At 40.2% G+C, this 24764-nt stretch overlaps 2 protein-coding genes across 2 annotated transcripts; one reads left to right on the top strand and one right to left on the bottom strand.

Annotated features, from left to right (window-relative positions):
- Positions 1-909: 909 nt before the first annotated feature.
- On the top strand, positions 910-22050 carry LOC119548750 (serine/threonine-protein kinase Warts). The gene is made up of 8 exons (XM_037856274.1): positions 910-1231; positions 9283-10259; positions 17294-19451; positions 19514-19634; positions 19755-19870; positions 19938-20016; positions 20078-20273; positions 20337-22050. Exons 2-8 carry the CDS (start codon positions 10134-10136, stop codon positions 20736-20738), a joined length of 3198 nt encoding a protein of 1065 aa, XP_037712202.1. The 5' UTR covers positions 910-1231; positions 9283-10133; the 3' UTR covers positions 20739-22050.
- Positions 22051-22290: 240 nt separating this feature from the next.
- On the bottom strand, positions 22291-24124 carry LOC119554260 (endothelin-converting enzyme 1-like). Its single transcript, XM_037865106.1, has 3 exons — positions 23207-24124; positions 22869-23133; positions 22291-22808 (listed from the first exon to the last, which is right to left on the bottom strand). The coding sequence occupies exons 1-3, from the start codon at positions 24122-24124 to the stop codon at positions 22291-22293; spliced, it is 1701 nt and encodes a 566-aa protein (XP_037721034.1).
- Between the last annotated feature and the right edge of the window lie 640 nt (positions 24125-24764).

The raw sequence follows: 24764 nt of genomic DNA, 5'->3' as shown, positions 1-24764 counted from the left end.
GCTCGATGGGCGCTGTAGCTGCTTACGGAGTCGAATTTAAGCTGGCACTCGGGGCAAGAAAAAATACAATTCTTCTGTTCATGCACTTGGTCTTGCAGGTTGACCAGGCTGTTGTACAGTGCAGGGCAGTAGAAGCACTGGTTTGCCGACGATAGTAGTCATATGCCGGTTGGTACCCCGGCGGATAGGCTGATGGGTAAGCTTGGTAAGGTAAAACCATTAATTGTATAAATAAATATTAAAATTAAATTTACTTACATTTATTTCTGTCTTTGCCGCGTGTTCGCCTAAATAGAGTGACCGACAAAAAAAGTTTCTCATTTATAATATATATATTATTAATATTTTCATATTATGTTACATTAAATTTCAATTTGGTAGCGTATTAATTATTTTATATTATAATAACTAAAATAAATAAATTATTTTGGGTAGTTTTTGTCCACTCTATCCCAATTGTAATTATTTAATTAAATTAAACATGCATAGCATAGCTTAATAGATTAATTGAAGCTGTTGAAGCCAGTGTTGAAAAACTGTATTCAACTACCGCAATTATTATAAGGACGGACGGGTCAAGGTATCCGTAAAAATAACATGCTAATAGCTTGCTTTAACTCTTTATCTATAATGCCCTTTGTTTCTTTAAAAAATTTATTTGAAAAAGAAAATAAATTTATATGAAAACTCATACGAAAGACAAAAATTATAAAAAAATAATATAGGTTGAGTCCTCGCTATTTGATAATGAATGTTGGTTTGAGTCCGCGTTACGTTCCAATTGGCATAAGTCAAAGGTTCAAAGCTGAGATATTTTTTCACAAGTATCGATACCCTTATCGATTACTATCGATAAGGTGATTAATCCACACAGTGTTACCGTTCGCGCTGAAACAAAACGACGTGGTATTTTCGCTCCGCCCGGAAACGGTCTTCAATCGACGGCAGCAACAAACCACGAATTAATTTTACTAATTTTAAGCCAATCGCACCGAAAATGCCCGGAAAACGCGATAAAATCCGTTAAGAGAGTGAAAAACCCGAAACGCGCGTGGGAAAAGTGGAAAAGCTCCGACGAATGCCAGCGATCTGTCAACAAAAAGCAAGGGAAAAAGAAGAAAAGCAATAAGTGCCGTGTGTGGGAAACGCGAAAAAGGCGAGAACAAAGAGGCGAAAAGCGAGGAAATCGCGTGGAAAACCCGAGAAAAGTGGAAAACGCGAAGGAGCCAAGGTAAATGTGGAAAATGCCTGGTGAAAATGCAACGTTTGCAGCTGGAATTTGCGTATCTTCCAGTCCAAAAGGAAAATGCAATATCTGTTGAATGCGTTTGACTGTGTGCGTGTGTGTCCCAGTGCGTGTGTATATGCGATTGTGTGTGCATTTCCAATTGTCTGTGTGGAAAAGCGAGGAAATTTGCACGGAAAACGCACGAAAAGCAATCAAAAATGTGCGGAAAAGTGCCTGAAAACGAAATGCGAAATTCACACACAAATGCAACAGGCTGTATTTACATATTTCGCTCTCGCTCTCTCGTGGAATACCTATGGCTGTGTGTGTGCGTGTGTGTGTGTGGTGTGGGGGAGAGCGAAGGAGAGACAGAGAGAGCGAGAGCTTGCTACACAAATCGGATTAAATTCTTCTATCTTCCGTCTCCCTTCCGCACTAGTATCTGTGAAAAACTATTAATCTCAACAAAAATATTTAACTTAATTCCAGTGTAAATTGGAATTCCTTTCGTTTTACCCACGACATTAGGCAAGGTCAATTTTGCCCGCATTTTCTATTCAGATTTTTAGATTTTCCAACTGCGGCTAATTGGGGTTATAATAGAGGGTGTTTTGAAAAATGTACAAAAATAATCATCAAGAAAACAACAATTACAATAGATAGTGATTACGAGAAAAACTAAAAAGCTTTGTTTACAGTAAAACAAACTAAAAACTGAATTTAAAAAATATGTTAAACAAGATCTTACATAAATAAACTAACAAATCAAATCAGAAATTTAATTCCTTTTTGGTACATTTGAATAGTTTTATGCTGAAATGCTGCGCCTGGAAGTACTAGCATTTCCTAACTACTTAATTATCAAATATATGCTAGATGTATGTTCTTATGTCAAATGACTAGTCAATAATATCGAAAAAGTCCACTGATAGGCTGACAGATCTGTTAAATCTGATAGCTATCTTTTAGATATTTGGTTTTTCTATAAAAGATGTCAATCAATGTGTTTTGTATCCGTGTAGCCCTGATTTTAGGCTGGCTTTTAATAAGATCTACATTTTTTCTGATGATAAATAGTATTCCCTTTTCTCCACTCAATCCCACAAAGGCAGTACCCACTGTGGCCGAGAAAAAGATCAACTTTGTGACAATATCCGCGGTGTTGATGCAACCGTGGGCAGCAGCTGCCTCCGATTTCCATATGAATAAAGCGCACTAACATAAATATGGGGAAAAATCCACGAGAGCAGCGGGGGAAATGCAAATCCGAAAGATGCGAAATGCAAAATGTGGCACAAGTAACTGCAGTGCAACCCATTGTAATTTGTAATTAGAGGCAGCGCCGCCACTTCAATGTCAGTGCGACAATAATTTCTCAGGCGGCTTATTTGTGCTGGTAAAAAGCAAAACAGCAAAGGCACACAGCAAGATACAAAAGGGGGCGTGGGGGCTGCGAGACCTCCTCCTTTTGTGAAGTCAGCGTGTCGGCATGCCAGCCGAAAATTCATAAACTTAATTGCAACTCTGGATGTCGATGATATGCAAAATCTCTGTGTCATAGGCTACTGAAGTTTTACACTTTTCGGTAGCTAAAAAGTAGTTTGTTAATGGTTGAACTTTACTAGCATAATTATTTACTTTGTTTTAGATTTGTAGATCTCAGATGTTGCCCTTCAAGCCTACAATTTGGAAATCTTCCAATGTAATTTTGATTTTAAATGTCGACTGTTGCTTAGATAATCCTTTAAAATAAATAAAAATAAGGAGTATTATACCTTGTATGTATATAGTTTTAAATGAAAAATTAAAAATAAATTTTTTAAAACATACCTTTTATTACAAAAATATTTTAAGACACACTAGCATTATTTTTCTTTCATTAAATATTCACCTTTTCTGTCTTTGATATCATCCAATCCTGTTTTTAATAAAACTTTAATAATATCACAGTTCCTAAAATCTTTTTAGGTTCTATTGGATTAAAATACTTAAAATATTTTTATAACATATAAAGGAATTCTTCCATTACCAAAATTTAAATATTACCCCTTTCTGTGTTTGATATCATCCAATCCAAATTTTAATAAAACGAAAAGCAATCTTTAAAATTTACTTTGTATATAATATCACAGTTCCTAAAATCTTTCTAGGTTCAATTGGATTTAAATATTATAAATATTTTCAAAACATACATATGTATAAAGGGAATCCTTCCCTTACCAAAATTTAAATATTACATCTTTCTGTGTTTGATATCATCCAATCCAAATTTTAATAAAACGAAAAGCAATCTTTAAAATTTACTTTGTATATAATATCACAGTTCCTAAAATCTTTCTAGGTTCAATTGGATTTAAATATTATAAATATTTTCAAAACATACATACATATGTATAAAGGGAATCCTTCCCTTACCAAAATTTAAATATTACCCCTTTCTGTGTTTGATATCATCCAATCCAAATTTTAATAAAACGAAAAGCAATCTTTAAAATTTACTTTGTATATAATATCACAGTTCCTAAAATCTTTCTAGGTTCAATTGGATTTAAATATTATAAATATTTTCAAAACATACATACATATGTATAAAGGGAATCCTTCCCTTACCAAAATTTAAATATTACCCCTTTCTGTGTTTGATATCATCCAATCCAAATTTTAATAAAACGAAAAGCAATCTTTAAAATTTACTTTGTATATAATATCACAGTTCCTAAAAACTTTCTAGGTTCAATTGGATTAAAATATTTTGAAAACATACATATAAAGGGAATCCTTCCCTTGCCAAAATTTAAGTATTACCCCTTTCTGTCTTTGATATCACCTAATCCTAAACTAAATTTAAAACATTTACCCTGTTATATGGTATGTTATAGTCCTATACCATACTGGGTATAATATAAATGTATATCAGCAGTGCCCAATCGAAATTCCAAATATTTTCCATCGAATGTTTATAAAACTCAGTATATGGCTGGGATATAAACAAGCCCACAAAAGTTGCAGCCAGCAAAAAAGAGCTTGACCAATCTCTGGCCAGAAAAAACTCCTCCCAAATGTGCAAAATGTTGTTGCTGTCTTTACTACTACTACTACTGCTATTGTTGTAGTTGTTGCCATTGTTGTTTTTGTTAAAAACCAGCAAACAGCGGCGTCATCGTCAGCGAAGCTGGAAAATCGTTGGGATTCCATTCACATTCCAGCATGCAATTCGCATTGGATTATGTGAGCGTGTTGTTGTTTTTATTGTGTTTGTTGCTGCTCTGTACTCTTGCCTCTGCCTCTGCCGACGTCGACGTCGACTGCTGCTGCGGCAGAATGGAACAGGTGAGGCTCCATTGGCGTTGATCGTGTGCATTCCACAAGGCACACAGATACACACACACACACGCGAAGAGCAGAGAGCAGGGCAATAAATACCAATACAGTGGGCTGTTTTTGCTGTTGTTGTTCGCTTTTAAAAGTAAATGAACGATAAAACAAGAAAAGGAAGAGGAAGATGGTGGGGGGAGGAGGGGATAGGATTATGTCGAACCAAGGGATACCCTGCAAAAAGGATTATTACAAATGGAACAATATAAAATAAGGGTATCTAATCTACATTTTGATTCAAAAATTCTGATTAAATGAAATTTTGTAAAATAGTTCTATTATTTTGAGCAATATATCTTTTTTTTTGTGGCTTGTTAATGAATTTGTAAGATATACATAAACATGAGTACTTCCGAAATGTTCCAAATAGTTCGACTTAATTCTAATCCCTTAGGTTTTGCCCATTAATCCATTGGATCCTAGAATTCCATTGGAAAGAAGAGCTTTCCATAGAAGCCTTCAACAATTTTCCAGGGAAAGGGGCGGCTGTTGTGGGTGTCTCTCGATCAGCAGCCTCCCCCCGAAAACCCGCCTGGAATTCCCCCCACCCCCCTGCAATGCAAGTCCAGCGACGTCGTCGACGAAAATGCAATTTAGCTCGTTTTTCTTGCTTGCTTCGATTCCCCCCTCGCCGTCCCTGCCCCACCCCCTTTTACCCCCACTCCACACATTTAAAATACGCCTCTGTGTGTGTGTGTGTAAGAGAGTGGATGAAAAAAGGGAAAACGAAAACACAGAGAGCAAAAGCAAAGCAAAGCAAAAGCAACAAAACAGCAGCCGCCGACCCGCCCCCTTTTTTCCGCCTGCTGCCTCCCCCTTTTCCGCCTCCTTTCCTCCTCCCTTCCTCTTCTTCTTCTCCGCCGCTGTGGAATGCGCATTTTTGCAATAATAATCAGCAACTAATACTATTTTTATCTTCTGCCCTGACGCGTCGCACACTTCTTCGTCGGGGAGAGTGTGTGAGTGTGTACATGAGTGTTTGCCCCCTGCAGCGAGTATCTCTCTCTCTCTCTCTCTCGCCGCCTCTGTGCCCCCTTTCGATTGATCTCTTTTAGAGGCCCCGTAATGCCCCCGGGATTTTGGTATCTCACGTCTTTTTTTTAAGTAACCGTAACAGTTCAGTAATTCCTTATCACAGTTGGAAAATAATATTTCTGATAAATTAGTTTAAGTACCAGTTGATTTCCAATATTTTGATAAACAAATTATTTTCCAAGTTCTATATTCCCTTGTTCTGTTCGATATATTACTTACATCTCATTACTAAGAGATTTTCAATGTCATCTTCATAGATTTTTCTGCCTTCATATGATTAACCTAAACCTTACCCTAAAAATACTAACTGATTGTTAATCCCTAAGATAAGTACAACTTTTAATAATCCCTTGCTTACACAGTGTAATTATCAGGTGATTAAACACCTCCCTACAAGTGTCAAAATAAACACAATCTCGACAAAATAAATATTAAATTCTAGTTTGCGAAAGTGATTAGAGTTAGTATCTAAGACAAGCGTTACACAACTACAGACATTTTTAAGACTTATGTAAGGATTTTCACTCCACTCAAAGTATTTTATTTTGGGACACTTAAATTCCTGCAATATTAGATTCCCTCAATGCGTACACTCAGAAAAAAAATCAGGTATTTCGTGCTTGAACCTAGAATTTTCGGTGTCAAAACTTCGCCACGCATGGAAAATACAGAACGCGAGAACAAAATACTACTCTTGAGCACGAATTTTCAAGACCGAAAATACTAGATTTAAGAACCTTTCGGTCTTTAATCAAGTATGAATAATTCTTAAATCAAGTCATATTTGGACTAAAAACAAGAACGATTTAATAAGTAAGTAAGTAAGAAAGTTGCAGGAATGATTTAAGGACGAATAATTCCTTAATCAATATATAAATATGAAATTAAAATGAGTTTTTATTTAATGCTAATGAGAGAAATAAACGAGATATATATAAATAATATTAATATTTTAAGTTTACTTACGACTGGCCGCTCATTAACACTGTCTTTGGGCGCCTTATATACCGAGTACTTTCAGAATAAGCAGTTGGGAATTATTAGAGTGTTGGCAGACATTAAAATTCCAAGTGATCAATAGGAGAATTTTTTGAGCACGAAAGTTCTTAAATATTAAGCTGCAATTTTTTTTTAAATCAAGGCTGTTTGTACTTGTTTTTAGCACGGTGTTTTTCCCTGAGTGTATAATTGCCAATAAACTCTCTCAATTAATGCTAAATGCAAAATTCCGCCTAAGCGAAAATGAGAAATAAAAGCCATTTAGATATAGCCTTAGATATAAAGCGGCACTCGGTCTTTTATGTGGAGGCACAACTTTGGACGCAATTAAACAATTAAAGATTCCCAAAGCGTAGCCGCTTAATAACGCATCAAAATCAAAATATTCCAGCCGAGTGGGAGTGAGATGGAGCAGGGAAAGAGACGGTCGATGGCAAGTGAATTAGTTATTTGGATTGTTAATTAGTTATTGAATATACGTACACACTCGGTCGTTTATTTGCGCAAAAATACTGGGCGGTATGCGTGGAATGCGCAAATTTCCCAACTTGGCACCAAAACAGAAATAATGCGGGAGGCTATATAGCATACGTGTGTATGGGTATAGTTATATGGCCACCAGGGCCGATCTCTGTTGACACTCGGATTTGGCGCGTGGGGCCCGAGATGTTTACCCAACCAAGATCTATATGTTCCCCCGGCCTGTTATCATCTATGTCTCGTGTACACAACCCCGGCAAAATTCACATTCCTTGGCAAAAGCTAATAGAATAGAATTAAAGTAAAGAAAACAACTTTTGTCAACAGAATAATTAAAACTCATATTTTTGCCGTGCCATTCTGTGTTGCTGCTGTGGCTTTTATGTTCGAGCGAATTTACAGGGCAATCAAAATGTTGTGTGCAGATCAAGGCACCGAAAGTCATGTTTGAACGTTGGCAGATGTCTATGGTTCATTATCTCTTAGATATATGTTCATGTGCGAGTGCTGCGAGGAATGTCAACTATTTAGTGTGCCAACTTTATGGGCAAATCGCGAAATCGGTTATTAATGGAGCCATTAATATGCAAGCAATGCTCTTCTGGAGGCCGCAGAATTCTTGAAATGTTCGAAGGGATCTGATGCTGAAAAAAAGAAACTTTAAAACTTTATGTATTTCGCTCTGAAAAGGAGTTAACTTTGGACGATGGCTGTTAGCTAGCTTTTTCCATAATTTCATTGGAATGGAACATGGTAACATTGTCGATTTATAAACAAACAAAAAATAAACCACTTGGGATAAGAGTCGATTACTATATTGAAATATACCCATTTAAACAGTTGGTTTTTTATGAGTCACTCACAAAAAGATGCATAGGATAAGTAAGGGATTATTTAAGTGTGATCTTCAAATCAAAAACTGGTATATGTTTTATATTTTTTATGAGTCATTCTCAAAAAGAAGCATAGGATAAGTAAGGGATTATTTAAGTGTGATCTTTAAATGAAAAACTGGTATATATTTTAGCAATTTGTCGGTTTTTGGTTATAATAAGTGTAGGAATCCTTAAAAATTCAGTTATTTTTATAATTTTCTTTTAAGTTTACAGACTTAGGATCTCAGTGAGACTTTTCCGTACATTCTGCTGGGTATTTCAAACTTCGATCACTTAAGTCTTACCCCATGTTCGTTGCGTTTCCTTCCTCATTTGCACTTGGCACAAATTCGGCGAAATTCCGTGTTTGTTTACATATCTATCTGTCGATGGCTATTTCATAGTCAGGTGCGCACGCCACTCCCTCCGCCCCCCGATCCCCCCTATATAGTGTGAACTTAATGGTTCGTCATAAAAATGGGTTTGTATTTGCGTTGCTGCCTTTTCGGTGTAGGGGATTTTTTTCAACATTTCCCCAGAATTCGAAACATGACATAAGAGCATAATTTATGAGCACCCCTGCCACCACCTGAATTCCCCACTGTTTTTTGCCCTCGATCAGTTGCAACTTGGGATCTGTATGAACCCGAAAATCACTGTCAAAAGGCGTGAAAATCGTGCAAAAGAAAGCACTTCCTCCGCAAGTTGCGATGGTCATTACGAACAATGAGTGTGGATTTTCCGGGAGCTCTAAGACCCCCCGATATTCAGTGACTCACGTCGCCGGCATTCAAATGGGCCGACAAACCCATCAACAGGGCCAGATAGTGGTGCGAATCTGGAGTTCTTGACTGACAAAATAGCTAAAGTTTTTGGAAGTCAACAAAGAAATTACATTGAAACAAAATAGTTGTATTCGAAATGTTTAAGAATTTTATTAGAATATTTTTTAACTTTATCTTTGGGTGCATAAGGAAATGCTTACTGGGAGTAGATCAATTTAATACTACATTTTAAATTGTTAGTAATGATTAATCCCTTTTATTTTTAAAACTTCTATGATGAAGAACCTATCGAGAAATATTTAAAAATAAAAAATATTTCTTCTTGATTAGTAGTTATTTATAACCAATCTAATTAAGTTCAGGCTGTCTGAACCGAATAACTTCTGTGTGGGTTTTTTCAATGAATGGGTCACTTTGGAGGAACCTTGTTTCGCATATAGCGTGTGACAATTTTCGTTAGACCAATTTTCTCATCCAATTCCCCCGTCTTCTCGTCTATTTTCAGCTCCAAGTTGGCCGCCATCGATTCGTGCGTAGGATCAATTAAAATTCCGTGAGGCCGAGAATCAAATCAAATTAAAAATCAACTAATATTTTGATATTCAAATATTCAAATGAAATTCATTCATCGCCTGGGACTTTTATTCGGATCTGGCAACTATTTTCGAATTTGAATTGTGTCTGCGGCTAGCGCAGAATCTGTGATAAAGCAGAAAAATGTACAAAGAATACGAAAGATCAGAAATCGGTAAAAAAGATACAATATACAAATACAAATAAAATGTGAGGAGAAATATTTACATGCAAAATGAATGTTGGGCGGCGAGAGAAGTTTTTGTTATAATGCAAATGTGAAGTGGAAGAATTCCCGGCGCGAGTGATAAATAATCCGACGACAAACAAAAGCAGAAGCCTACACAGCGAGAAAGAGCAGTGCAAACACATTTATCTTTATTGAGAGCAACAATATCAAGATCGAGATAATAAAGCATCGTAAACCTTCGCATGCCCGAGACCAAGTAGTTCATTATAAGGTCTCGCCACAAATAATCAAATGCTAAAAAGTGCCTTCCCAGCCGGGGAAAAATTCAGCAACGCGACGGATCCAACAAAGCAACAGCAAAACCAAACAAATCACAAATCGAGTGGTATAATCTATCTATTTACGTGTATTTTATACAAAACATCCAATTAAATAATAAAAACAAGGGGGGCCAAGCCGCTGAAATATTTATTTCATTTAAATCTCTGGCCGCCGATGTGCCCCAGTGTGTGTGTGCTGCTGTGCGTGTGCGTGTGAGTCGAGCATTTTTTGTGATATGAGTGCTAAATATCACAGGGCGAAGAAGCAGCATTATGCATCCAGCGGGCGAAAAAAGGGGCGGTCGCCCCAATGCCAATAAATACACAGCGGAAGCCCTCGAGAGCATCAAGCAGGACCTAACCCGATTCGAAGTACAAAATAACCATAGGAATAATCAGGTAAGAGTAGGGAATATCTGGGAAAATTCATTTTTCCAGAGTAGATGCGCGAATTCTTTAGCATCATTGGGTGGAAATTCATATATTCCTCGAAATATTTTGCGGCGAGCAACTGTATCGCAATTTTCCTACGATTGAATAAGTAGATTTCAAAGGTTTTCACTTTGCTAACGCGAATTCTTAAGCACCTTTTTTAAAGGTTAATAAAATAATACTTATAAATCATTCATAGATGCTTCTTCCTAGCAAAAACAATTTTTGTATAAATTTGCGTGAGTTTGCTAGTTCGCTTTTTGAATCAGATCGTAGATTTTATCAAATAATTAATGGGTTGTTTCAAGAAGATCTTCATTCAGCCAAAAAAGTATTTCATATGGTAAACAGAAAACAAGATATGCTAGCATAGACCAACGAAAGATGATTTGTTTTTAGCGCCTTAATAGGGAAAATGTATCTTTAAAGTGTTATTAGACAGAAGACCATATCATCTCTCTTAAAACAACAGAAAACTTTATAATCTGTGTCCAATTTTCTTTGTTTTCCTACGAAATACATAAAACTAATCGGGGATTGAGGATTATCCACCGCTGACTCACTCAAAATGTTTAATTCGAGCTGTTGAACAGGCTTGAGGAATTTAAGAAAACCGTTTAGCTCCATGCCACTCAGCATATCTCAGTTAAGCTCGGTTTAGCCCCCTCTCATTCCACTTAAGAACGTCTTAGCTCTCGCGTGGAAGTTATGCCATTAAAAACGCTTATCACAACGTTTTATAGTCGGTCGACAAATGATGGGACAACCAAGACACAAAAGGAGAAGACACGACAACTAATAAAAACTAACAACCAGATAAAATGCAAGCCACAAAAGCACTAGCATTGGAAAGAGATTTTTTCAAAAGCGTGGGTGATTATTGAGGTGAGACTGGGAAAGCGCTGCCATCCAGCAAATGCTCTTGATTTTATGTCTTCTTTTGATAATCTTTAAGTGTTTGTTGGTTATAAAACTGAATTTATAATGTTGATATTAATTCAGTCAAACTTTCATATTTCACATTAGTATCTGGCTGGAAATAATAAAACTTATGCTTCGAGAATCAAATCTTAATATATCCTAAAACATGAGACTGTATTCTCTCAAGAAATCACTCAGTACTCAAGAACTATAATGTATAATGATATACTCTTTTGCCAAGAACAGCGTCAGATTTTTTTTTAGAAACTGGCACGAGCCGCGGACTTTTCACCTGCGCGCGCGAGTTTGAACAAGGTCGGGAGGTGGGTGAATAAGTGGGTGGGTGGATGGTCAGCTGTGGCAACAACAGCAACAGGAGCTGGCAATTAGGCTGGTCAAAAGGAAAAGATCTAGACGAGCTATATTTAAACCGAAAACAGAGGCAGCGCAGAGAGGGGCGAAATTAATGAACTGGCAAGCGAAATGCAATTGACCTTCTGGCTTCCGAGTGGGTGGATGGGTGGCGACGGGCTGGCAGACAAAGTGACCGGCGAAAGAAAGACGGAAGATCAGCTACACGGAAAGAAAAATGAGATATGCGCTGGACAAAACTTTAAAAAGATAGATTGAGTATTAATATTGAATGATAGTAACACGAAACAAGTTTTAAAACTGTACGATTTTATTATATACTCTTTCAAAAGATGGATATTTGAATAATTAAAAAATAATACCATGATTAAGAAATATTACAAATAAGTTATAATGGAATAGTAGTATTGATGAGTAGACATTTTTTTAAAAATATGAAATATTAAAATGATTTTATTTCCATAGCGGCTACATATAATATGATACTTATTTTATAATAAAGTCGATAGATTTGATACTTTCTTATCGATAAGGAAGATCACCATATCTTATAATATTTTTTTTTGTGTAGAATGAGGGAAATGAGAGCACACACACGAGACGATCTTTAAAGTTCTGAAGTGTGCGTACACGCGATCGCCCTGGATTCTTGGCATTGACGTCACACCCTCAACTCAACCGATCAGATCGGAATATATATATTCCTACCCAATTGATGAGTGGGTTGCTATTGATTTCAATGAATGCCGAAAATTCCCGAAAAGATGGTCGGACGGGGGGCAAATGACTAATGGTCGAGTTGGTCTTGCACGATCAGTTAAAGATTTCAGCACCATCGCTGCAATTAGCCAAGCAACTGGCAATAATCATTTATTAACTGGTTGCTCGCTCCGCAATCAAAAATCTCAAATCAGGAGTTAGATACAGTGCGTAACAAGAGTTTAAGGCGCAAGAAAAATATTATTGAAAAATATTATAGTAATCTCAGAATATTATCTTCTTGGTTGTACCAAATTTCTTTTTCATTAACATTCTTTGCAAGTTACTACAACATAACAACCCATTCGAATGCTATTCTATTAAAAACATAATACTGCTTTAAAGAATGGCATACTCAAATGTCTTGTTTATGGTTATTTATATGATCTTTGAGAGTATGAATCTTTTCAATAATTCACCACATCCCATAACAGGATATTTTTGATGACTAACCCATTTCGATGACTGCTCTCCTGTCAGCATTCCGTTTTTAAGCCACTATTAAAGATTTCAATCGTTGCAATGCCTAAAGTTCTGAAACGGGCTTTAAAAAATGCGAAAGAGCCGTGCAGAAAGGAGTTTTCAGAGGGGAGGACATAAAAATTCTTAAATATTATCTGACGGGTCATCAATTTAAAGTTTTACGACCTCCACTTGCCAGCTACTGTTTGCTGCGACTGTAAATTATGTTTGGGGCTCTTCGGGCTCGGACTTGGATTCGGGCTCTCGGGGATCAGGGGATCGGGCGAGAGAAGAATTCCGCAGTCTTCGGAGGGGAAGCGGAGGGGGAAGATTTCTCTTAATCCAGGCGATGGGCGTGCTCAGGTTTTTGGCCATAAAATATATGCTTTGCAGTTGGCTAATTGTTATGACTGCGGCCAGTTTGGACAGGCCAATTTAATGCTGCAATTGCAGTGCCATTGGCATTGGTTTTCGGCCGCGGTTTTCGGTTTTGGCCAACTTTCGCCCGGCTTCTCGGCCTACGCCTGCCTCGGCTGAACTGAGCTGAGCGCCGGAGCACAATGGCCCGGCTAATTGGTCATGCTGAGCGCTAAATACCAGAAACCCATAATCTGCTCATATATGGCTCATACGTTCGGAGTACCGTCTGCGAGGGGGGTTTTCCTCCATATGTGGGCAGTGCATGTCAGAGCGATAAACGATAGACGATAAATAAATTCCAAATTTATGCGCGGCCCGATCAACACTTTCGGCGGCCATGTTCACGCCTACACAAAAGATTTCTAGTGTTAAGAGTTTACCCATCGCTTTGATACCCCTTAAAATAATAAGAGTTTATTTTTACCATTTCAACATTCGGTCTAGGCTTGGAGAAAATAGGACAATATAAATATATATATATATGTAATATAAAATATTTATTCATTGGTCATTGGTTTAGAAAACTGTATGTTTAGGATCATGCTAGGCTAAAATTTTCACTTCAAATACTACCTAAATACTATTAAAGTAGCAAAAACTATTCTTTATTTAAAAACCAAGGTAAAAGGTATCTAAGAGTCCATTGTAAGGTATACAAAACCTCTTTTCCTAGCGTCATTTTAGCCACTTAGCTACCAACGAATCGCGTCTTGAAAAAATTCATATTGCTCCTGCTATAAATATCCATATCAAAAATGGTTGGGCCACAAGTATGCAAAGAAATTAATTAAAATCACAAACGCTGATAATAAATAAAAATACAAACGTTAAAAAGGCGGCGAATAAACAAGACGCCAACGCATTCAACAGTGAGCCAAATGCCATTACAATAAAAATGAAAATAATCCATAAATAAATTAGTAAACAAATCGAAGCAATCGATTTGTGGAAGCGGAGGTCCCAGCTTTGGCAATACCAATTCAGGGTCTATTCCGTCCATATGATATGTGACATATTTGGTGCTGTTATGGTCGCCGCGTACACATGTAATCCCAATTTTAGATTTGGTGCGAATTTGGCTATTTATAAAGAGTGTGAGCACAGTGAGTGCAAAAAGTGTGAGTTTTCATAAAAGTCTTAAATAAATTTTAGAGGAACTTGATTTGTGATTCATGGAATTTTAATTGTAATAACAATTTTTTTTTAATATTTTAGGGTATTTAAAAACACTTTTCTTCGCCACTGTTGCGCTGTCTGCAACCAATTCATGGGGGACACATTTCATTTCAAGCGAAATGGAATTCCTTGGGGTGCAATTTTCAACTAATTTGCCCGATTTTCATGCGAATAATTTGTTGAACCTGTCGGTGGGTCGCTTTCGCTTGATTTTCTTTATTCTCTCGCTCAGTGCCTTAGCTATTTTCTCAGGAATTTTCACCTAAGCATATGCGAGTGTGTGTCTTTATCGTATATGGTACAGACATATCCAATATATATCAGCAGAAGCAATCGCCGAAAAAAGAATGTGTGTTGCCTCTAATAATAACAAAAGACAAACAGACAAACGCACAGCCCCCAAGCACACACACAAACAAAAATGTTTGGCTATATCGATATAGTGCTTCTATGGTCCGATCGGTGAGAGATATTCCCAGCACCCTCTCCGAAAAAACCAAAAAAAAGGCCAATCATAAATATGAAAGTCATATTTTAGACCTAAAATAGGATTCATAGTTTGACTTTAACGAACGCTCTGTGTGTGGTTTTTAATGTACCGGTACATTTTTGTATTATACTAATTTTAAGGACCTGCCTCTCTCTTACATATCTATCATCAAAGCTAGTCTTCCGTGTGCTCAAACTTTTACACAAATATTTGACAGTTGCCAAGAATTTCGATTTTGGATGTACTTAGTTGGCATTGTGATTTTTGAGAACTGACAAGCGAAAATATCTCAACATTACCCCTGACATAATATAGTTTGATCATTAGTTCGGTTCAATGGTATCCATTCTGGAAACCTCTAAACTTTTTTGTTTAACTATCTAATTTAATACTAATTTTTAGAACTGAGTGTGCAGAAAAAAGGTATATGTATTCTAGTGTAATCCGATGATTCTTTTGACCTTGCCTTCAGCTTAATCGCTTTGCAAATTGCATTGACGACCGCAAAGCAAAGGAGCTTAAGTGGATTAGCGAAAGTGTTTCGGCAATTCTACGTTTCGTAGGTCCCCTCGCCCTTAAGTCCCCCGGTAAATCCAATTTATTTTATTTCAGAAATTTAGCAATGCCAATTTGCGTGGGCGACACTTTTTCTTGGTCTTCTTGTTGCACTTGCTGATTTAGTGAGCCCATTGGCTTTCGCTAATTTGCCGTAAATTGGCTTTCATGTAAGGCTGCGAAGAAGAATGGGGTATCGGGACTCGGGGTGTCTTGAAGACCCCCTCAAAGAGCGACGCACAGTCTGCTGGGGGTCTTTGTCGGGTTTCGCTTGGTTCGCGTCCTTGGTTTTAATTTGATTCCCATTAAAATCGCGACATGTAGCATGGTTGAAATTCCCCGAATAAGATTAGACCAATTTAGCATCATAAAAAAAGATTTAGAATATCTTTATTCAATATTACAATTTTGCTTGTTCTACCAAAAATCATAAACTAAAAGAAAAAAAATATTTCACTTAATAGGAACACGAAACTAAAACCTCCTGAGTAATTTCTTGCCAAGCAAGTCTGAGTTTATGAATTTTAAACGTCTTGTTATCTTATAAACCGTCAATTTAATGAATTATTTAAGTTTTATTGTACATGTTAAATGGCTTGGAAATTGTTTATTAAATATAAGGGTATTTTGGGTATACTGTAACCAATCTGGTAATTGATCTAAGAATTCGCGGTTTGACTTTGCTGAGTAAGCGTGGTTAGTTTTCTTTTTACTTTATTTTGAAAGTATTATTCAGAATATGAAAAATTATGCACGTATAATCCTGAAGAATTCGCGTTCCCACATCGCATACAAATTCCCATCACGTTGCCATCTCTAGAAGAGAACGAAGAGAGTGGGGCATTCAAAGTCATAAAATCGAGGATCAGTCACAAAAGGGCAAAAGATTGTCGGCGAGAGGGGGGAGGGGGATATGGAAGGGGATTGGTATCAAAGAAACGCGTAAAACGAGTAGCTGACAAGGAGAGAAAGAGAGCCCAAAAAAGATCAAACAAATGGGTGTGAGCGAGATGGAAGCAAGGGCAACCTTCAATGCAAGTGTATTTGTTTTTGTGTTTTGGAGCGCATCTGGCAGCCGGCTCTTCTTCTTTCCCCTCTCCCACCCCCTCTTCTTCCTGCTCCCCATTCTCCCCCTCTCTCTCTCTCTCGTTCGCTCTATCTCGCTCGCTCTCATTGCCTGCGCTTGACTTTTAGGAATTTCACGACGATGGCAAGAATTTTATTTCGTTGCTTTGTTCGCCTCATTTCTCAGCTCTTTTGTTTTAGCCTCCGTTTCGCTTTTTGTTGCTCATTGTTTTTGTTTCAGTTTTTATGCACGCCTTTTGTTTAGTTTTTGATACTTTTTTTAGTGCAGGAATGTCGATCGCACATGGGCGTATTGAAAAGGATTTCGAGGGGGGTGGGGAACTCTCTGCTGTATTGAAACATGAAAGATTATAGTCAACAATAAAATACCCTACTTATATTTTGATAAGATACATTTTTCATATTTAGTTTTATTATTTTTAAAAGTTCTATGTATCTAATAGATACACTTTGCCGTCAAATCAAAAAGATACGTAAATTATTGAAACGATAATCATGTTGTATGGTATTTTCTTTTTTATACTGTTATAGAATTCTAAATCTGGCTAGGAAATCAGGAATTTAGGATGAGAAATTAAATGAGATAATAATAAATAGTACGTTTATAAAATAATGGAGTTGTGGGCGACACTACCTTAAATGTAGGCTCTAAATAAGTAATATCTTCTCTTGTGGTATGCCCACGTACATATGTAAAAGATTAGTAATCTTAATCTTAATCTTGGTAATCTTAACTAACCCCCTGCTCCGCCTATTCCAGAATTACACACCACTGCGATATACGGCGACCAACGGACGCAACGATGCACTTACTCCGGACTATCACCACGCCAAGCCGCCGATGGAGCCGCCGCCCTCCGCGTCGCCCTCGCCGGACGTGGTCATCCCGCCGCCCCCCGCCATCGTAGGTCAGCCCGGTTCCATATCCGGTTCCATATCCGTATCCGGAGTGGGCGTTGGTGTGGGCGTGGGAGTGGGCGTGGCGAACGGACGAGTGCCAAAGATGATGACGACTCTGCTGCCAAACAAACTGATACGGAAACCGAGCATCGAGAGGGACACGGCGAGCAGTCATTACCTGCGCTGCAGCCCGGCCTTGGATTCCGGAGCCGGAAGTTCCCGGTCGGACAGCCCCCACTCGCACCACACCCACCAGCCGAGCTCGCGGACGGTTGGGAATCCCGGCGGAAATGGGGGCTTTTCCCCCTCGCCAAGTGGATTCAGCGAGGTGGCACCACCGGCGCCGCCACCACGCAATCGCAACTCACCTGTAATAACCCAAAACGGGCTGAAAAACCCACAGCAGCAGTTGACGCAGCAGATGAAGTCCCTGAATCTGTATCCTGGCGGCGGAAGTGGTTCTGTGGTGGTGGAGCCGCCACCGCCCTACCTAATTCAAGGTGGAGCCGGCGGAGGAGGAGGAGCACCGCCGCCACCACCGCCCAGTTACACGGCCTCCATGCAGTCGCGGCAATCGCCCACGCAGTCCCAGCAGTCTGATTACAGGAAGTCCCCCAGCAGTGGGATATACTCGGCCACCTCGGCAGGATCGCCGAGTCCCATCACCGTGTCCTTGCCACCGGCGCCGCTGGCGAAGCCGCAGCCACGCGTCTACCAGGCCAGGAGCCAGCAGCCGATCATCATGCAGAGTGTGAAGAGCACGCAGGTCCAGAAGCCCGTGCTCCAGACAGCAGTGGCCCCCCAATCCCCCTCGAGTGCCTCGGCCAGCAACTCGCCTGTCCACGTGCTGTCCGCACCACCGTCGTACCCCCAGAAGTCCGCAGCCGTGGTGCAGCAGCAGCAACAGGCAGCGGCGGCGGCGCAGCAGCAGCAACATCAACACCAGCAATCCAAACCACCAACGCCCACGACGCCGCCTCTGGTGGGTCTGAGCAGCAAGCCCAACTGCCTGGAGCCGCCGTCCTATGCCAAGAGCATGCAGGCCAAGGCGGCCACGGTGGTGCAGCAGCAACACCAGGTGCAGCAGCAACAGGTGCAACAGCAACAGCAGCAACACCACCAGCAGCAGCAGCAGCAGCAACTTCAGGCCCTGCGGGTGCTCCAGGCACAGGCTCAGCGGGAAAGGGAGCAAAGGGAGCGGGAACGGGATCAGCAGAAGCTAACCAATGGCAATCCCAGCCGGCAGTTGCCCCCACCACCGCCGTATCAAAGCAACAACAACAGCAGCGAAATCAAACCACCCAGCTGCAATAACAATAACGTACAAATAAGCAACAGCAATTTGGCGACGACACCGCCCATACCGCCTGCTAAATACAACAACAACTCCTCCAACACGGGAGCAAACAGTTCCGGGGGCAGTAATGGGTCCACCAGCACCACTGCCTCCTCGTCGACGTCCTGCAAGAAGATCAAGCACGCCTCGCCCATCCCGGAGCGCAAGAAGATCTCCAAGGAGAAGGAGGAGGAGCGCAAGGAGTTCCGCATCCGGCAGTATTCCCCGCAAGCCTTCAAGTTCTTCATGGAGCAGCACATCGAGAACGTGATCAAGTCCTATCGCCAGCGAACCTATCGCAAGAATCAGCTGGAAAAGGAGATGCTCAAGGTGGGGCTGCCCGACCAGACGCAGATTGAAATGAGGAAGATGCTGAACCAGAAGGAGAGCAACTACATTCGCTTGAAGCGCGCCAAGATGGACAAGAGCATGTTCATAAAGCTGAAGCCCATTGGCGTGGGTGCCTTTGGGGAGGTGACGCTGGTGCGAAAGATCGACACCTCCAATCACTTGTACGCGATGAAAACCCTGCGGAAAGCCGATGTCCTGAAGAGGAATCAAGTGGCCCATGTGAAGGCCGAGAGGGATATCCTGGCGGAGGCCGATAACAATTGGGTCGTGAAGCTATACTACAGCTTTCAGGACAAGGATAATCTGTACTTTGTGATGGACTACATACCGGGTGAGTGGAATCCGTTTACTTCCCTTGAGTCTGACTAAGAAAAACTTGTGTGTTCTCTGCAGGTGGTGATCTGATGTCGCTGCTCATCAAGTTGGGCATTTTCCAGGAGGAGCTGGCCAGATTCTACATCGCCGAGGTCACCTGCGCCGTGGACAGTGTCCACAAAATGGGCTTCATTCATAGGTAATGGCAGATATCATCTGGAGGCATGAGAGTACTTAGCGAACGGAATAGAATAAATATATCAGAATGGGTTACTCCAAAAGATACACCATGTCTAATATGTATTATATCCTCCTGCAGAGACATCAAGCCTGACAACATACTCATCGACAGAGACGGACACATAAAGCTCACCGACTTTGGCCTGTGCACGGGATTCCGATGGACGCACAACTCCAAGTACTACCAGGAGAATGGTAAAATAAGATAAACTATCTACGAGACGAATAAACAGTTTCAATAACACCACTTAAATTACCATAGGCAACCACTCGCGCCAGGACTCGATGGAACCATGGGAGGAGTACTCGGAGAACGGACCCAAGCCCACCGTGCTGGAGCGGTGAGTTTCGTACACTTAGTTAATATGGAAAGCCATTAATAAAAGTATGCCGAACTCGCAGGCGGCGGATGCGCGATCACCAAAGAGTCCTGGCCCACTCGCTGGTGGGCACCCCAAACTACATAGCTCCCGAGGTTCTCGAGAGGAGTGGATACACGCAGCTCTGCGACTACTGGAGCGTGGGCGTCATTCTCTACGAGATGTTGGTGGGTCAGCCGCCCTTCCTGGCCAACAGTCCGCTGGAGACGCAACAAAAGGTGCCGTATCAATTACATTGTGCATAAGAATGCATTAACCCAAGAGTGGTGGCTCCGTTTCAGGTGATTAACTGGGAGAAAACGCTGCATATACCGCCGCAGGCCGAGTTGTCGCGGGATGCCACGGATCTGATACGGAGACTTTGCGCGTCGGCCGACAAGCGGCTGGGGAAGAGCGTGGACGAGGTCAAGGGCCACGACTTCTTCAAGGGCATCGACTTTGCGGACATGCGGAAGCAGAAGGCGCCCTACATACCGGAGATCAAGCACCCCACGGACACGTCCAACTTCGATCCCGTGGACCCAGAGAAGCTGCGCTCCAACGACTCCAACATGAGCAGCGGCGATGACATCGATCTGAATGACAGGCCCTTCCACGGATTTTTCGAATTTACCTTCAGGCGATTCTTCGACGACAAACAGCCGCCGGATATGACGGACGATCAGGCGCCGGTTTACGTCTGAACTATTGACCTATTTCCCACCCCCAATACCCCAGTCCCACCCCGAAAATCATTGTTAGTCAAATAGTCACAAAAAGGGGAGAGAAACTATCGAGTGGGTTTGGTTTTTGTAAAGAACGCGTGACTATAGAATGAGAACTATATATATTATATAAATTATAGGAGAAAGTAGCGAGGGAACTACACATATACATAAAAATACAAATATCTATATACATATATATGCCCGAGGGCATGAACTGAATAAATTTAAAACGAAACAGAATAGAGATGAGAAGAGAAGAGCGAGTCAGGACTTTCGACTTTCAAACTGAGCATAGTATATCCTTCTACCGTACTCCATAACGAACGCTATAACCATAAATATTTATACTGTTGGAAAAGAAAGGGACCAACTGGAAAATCGAACACTTCTGGTGCTCAAAGCAAAACGAAATGCCTTAAGAACGAGACGAGAACGCGAATTTACCCAACCACTCCTCTCCCTTCCCGCCTCCAATCCGATGGCCGGAATTCAACTCAGCAGGCTGGTGAAATCCCGGCCATTCCACAAAGTCCCATCCAGAATCGGGATTGAGAGGCGCGCGATGGAGAAACGGAGACCAAAAGTCGCACGGCAGCGATATAAGCGGGTCTTATAAGCCTAATCTAAATCTAATCCGGAAGAACAGGACCGAAAATCTGTGTCTTTCTGCCCAGTCCATCTATCACTGCTCTTCAAATGTGACCTCCCCCCACCCAAAAAAAAGAACAAAACTTAGACATAACCTATGTGAAAATATCTAGCAATGTTAGACCAACTTGTTGAATGCCAAATCAAATTGTTTAGCCCCACATGGGAAATGTGTGGGGGAAGTTCAACACATATTCTCTGATAGCAAACGGAAAACACAAACCAATACGAGGAAATTGTAATCTTTCTACTGTAATATTGTAAAGAAGAACGTTAATTGTAATCTATTCTAAAGTTGTGTAGCGCCCTAAGATGTTTTTTAGTTTATAGACCGCTAACCGTAATCTAGTTTAATTCCTAACACTTAAGCGAGAGTACATCAATTTTTTGTTTGTCGTAGGTTCGTTGGAAAATGCTTAACGGGAAACGATTTGTTTTTCTATTGAATTAGCTGCAGTTTGTATGTGCGTGTGTTTTTATTATGAATATATATATCCAACTAAATATATAGGAATGGAACCTATTTTAAATGTGAGATGAAATCGAGCTAATTGAAAGAAAATACAAACGAACTCTGTGTGCCTTGGCCAATTAGTTTACTAAAGCAAATTAATAAATGGAAAAGAAAATTTTACAAAAACGCTTTACAGCTGGTTATTTTTGGGTCCTTTTGAGACCCCATTGAAGTGTTTTGATTACTTTTTTAATCCTGGCCGATTTTATTGCGATTCTAAAGAAAGTATTATTTTAAATACAATTTTATTGTGGATTAATTTAAGTAGATAATAATGGTTCTGGCTTGTAGGTATAAAATCGAACCTATGTAGTACTTGGGTTCGATTTCTGAATTGAAGTAAAGTACTTTAGAGGCCATTTGTGTCTACCACAGGGGGCAAGTTTTGGCTGGACGCATTCCAGATCCCATAGGACAGTTGAAGGCCTTGAAGAAGTCTTCGTTGCTCGTTAAGGAAGCCAGAGCATGGGACCTGGCATGCTTCGAATAGAAGCAAATCAGCTGAGTGGATCCCAGAAAGAAGAGCTGATCCGGCAGCAGGTCGAGTCCTGGCACCTTCTCGTTGACCCTCTGCTGCGTAGGATCTTCCAGTAAGTGGCTTAAGTGGTTTTGGTAGGCAGAAAATGCCAGACGCAATCCACCAAAGTAGTCGATTTCCTTGCCGTCCCTCTCATTGTCATCCAAAATCCGCAACTTATTGAAGTAATCCTCGAAGCATTTGACGCGCTCTTTGTATTCCCAAGCATCTTTTCCATCCGATAAGTAGAACACGCGTAAAAGCAAACCGCCCAAGGCGCCGAATTTCATTGAGACCGGCCAAGAGGGGTGGTAATAGGGTGGTTCCAAGAACGTGACCGCATGCATGAGAACCCCCAACTCATCATCTGGTGATTTAAATGGTTCGTCAGAGAACAATTTGAAATAATTTTTGATCCCTTCATTACGGTGTCGAAGATTGATATCGTACGCAGCGTAACTATCGTCGTATATTCTATCTTCAATGCTGCTAGTCCTCGAAATAAAGTGATCTATCAAGAAGTTGTTAAGTCCTTGTGTCACTATTTGTAATACTTCTTCCTGTGTTCTCTTTAGACGGTCCAGTTCTCTCCGGTCAGCTTTTTCCAGGGTTATTTCCAGGCTCTTCCCCAATTCCCCTATTATATCCCCCGTATCCTTATTTATTTTCTCAGAAAAGATCCTGTAAAGGTCCTGTAAATAATTAATAGATTTAAATGTAGGAGTATTTTGGAAATTTTCATTGTCTTTGCTCCAAAACACTCACCCCCAAATAGAGTTTGTAGAAGAGGATTGGCATGGATTCCTGTAGTTTTGCAGCGCAATAATCTCCTTGTGGTTGGTTGGCATTCAGCTTGGCGTCGAAGGTGTACAGGAGCTTCATGGCTAGATAATTGGCCACAGCCTCGCGATGCTGGTCACACACCTCTCCTATCTTCTTCAGGGACTCTTCATTCTGGTTATTGTAGAGCTTTGTCGCCTGACGCCAGAATGCAAACACCCCGTCGATAACCTCTTTAGTTTTAACCTCTTGCAATTTAAAGGATCTTAAGTATTTGCGCATGCGCTCCACGTTGAGTTGGTAGGTGGTATTCGCAATGTTACTTTTTGTAACGATGGAGTCAAAGCCCAGTTCGTAAATTTCATAGGTTAACATGTCAACCAGTCCCTTTGCCCCGTATTTGCTCAATTGTTCGCTCATGTTGAAGCAGTTGAAGTTAGAGGCATTCCAGGAGGCATCATCGACGGCAGGAAAACCCCCGATCGACTGAATGAGCCTGAGGTAATGTGGATCATTGGCAGGAAAGGATTGGAGATCTGCCCTAAGACAGGCGCTGTAGAATCTTTGGGCCACCCTAAGATCTCTGGACACCTTGAGAGACTCTGCCAGATCCTTCCTTTCCAATAAATATTCAATTTTGGCCATCTTTTGTTTCGTAAAAGGATCTGGGCCGTTGTGTCGATAGTTTCCGCAGGCGTACTCGTAGAAGTCGTTACAGGGATCTACACTCAAGTTCATATAGGACTTCATGAGATTCGCATAGGACTTTGGAAATTCATTTTCTGAATACGAAGTCTTATTCTGCTTGTTCGGTACTTCTTTCACAGGACCGATTTGGACATCCGTCTCATTTATGGAGAGCTTTCTGGAATCCACATTCTGTTTTTCACTTTTGGTCTCCATGATTGCGTTAACATCGTCCTTCCGGGAAAATAGTACAATCAAGTAAACAAGAAGTCCAACCACGCTTAGGCAAATCCCGCCTAAGCCAATTTTTTTGTATAACTGCATGTTGGAGAACCGATGTGGAACGCCAAATTGACTGATCGACTTGGAACGCGAATTTCTACTGTCAGATTTCGTAATACCAACCCCTATTTATATTCCCAGTGCTCCATATATGGGCCGCGTTCTTTAACAAATACTGTGAGTAACAAGAAAGAAATTCAACTTATGTTGTTCCTGTTTTAAGAATAATTGGCTGTTCGAAGTTTATATACCCTTATCATATTAAGGAAACCGTATAAATATATGCCAATTCAACTGAGGCAGACCCATAGTTCCTATGATAGCTATAAGATTTGATATTCCATTTTTTTTACAATTGGAAAAAACGCTTATACGACTACATATCCGATATATATAAAATAAATAAATATTAAAGCAATATTACATGAGTGTATACTCATGAACAACAACAAATTTAGATTTTCTTAATTTTCTCCTTTATTCAATCGTTTTTAGGACTGCTACATAGATTTTTATAAATTGTGTAAACTAAAAATTAAAACTTTTCGTAATAGAAAGGTATGTTAACAATAAC

Source organism: Drosophila subpulchrella, chromosome 3R, assembly GCF_014743375.2.
Source record: "Drosophila subpulchrella strain 33 F10 #4 breed RU33 chromosome 3R, RU_Dsub_v1.1 Primary Assembly, whole genome shotgun sequence".
NCBI classification, from domain to species: Eukaryota; Metazoa; Arthropoda; class Insecta; order Diptera; family Drosophilidae; genus Drosophila; species Drosophila subpulchrella.
This window is presented reverse-complemented; position numbering and strand designations above follow the sequence as displayed.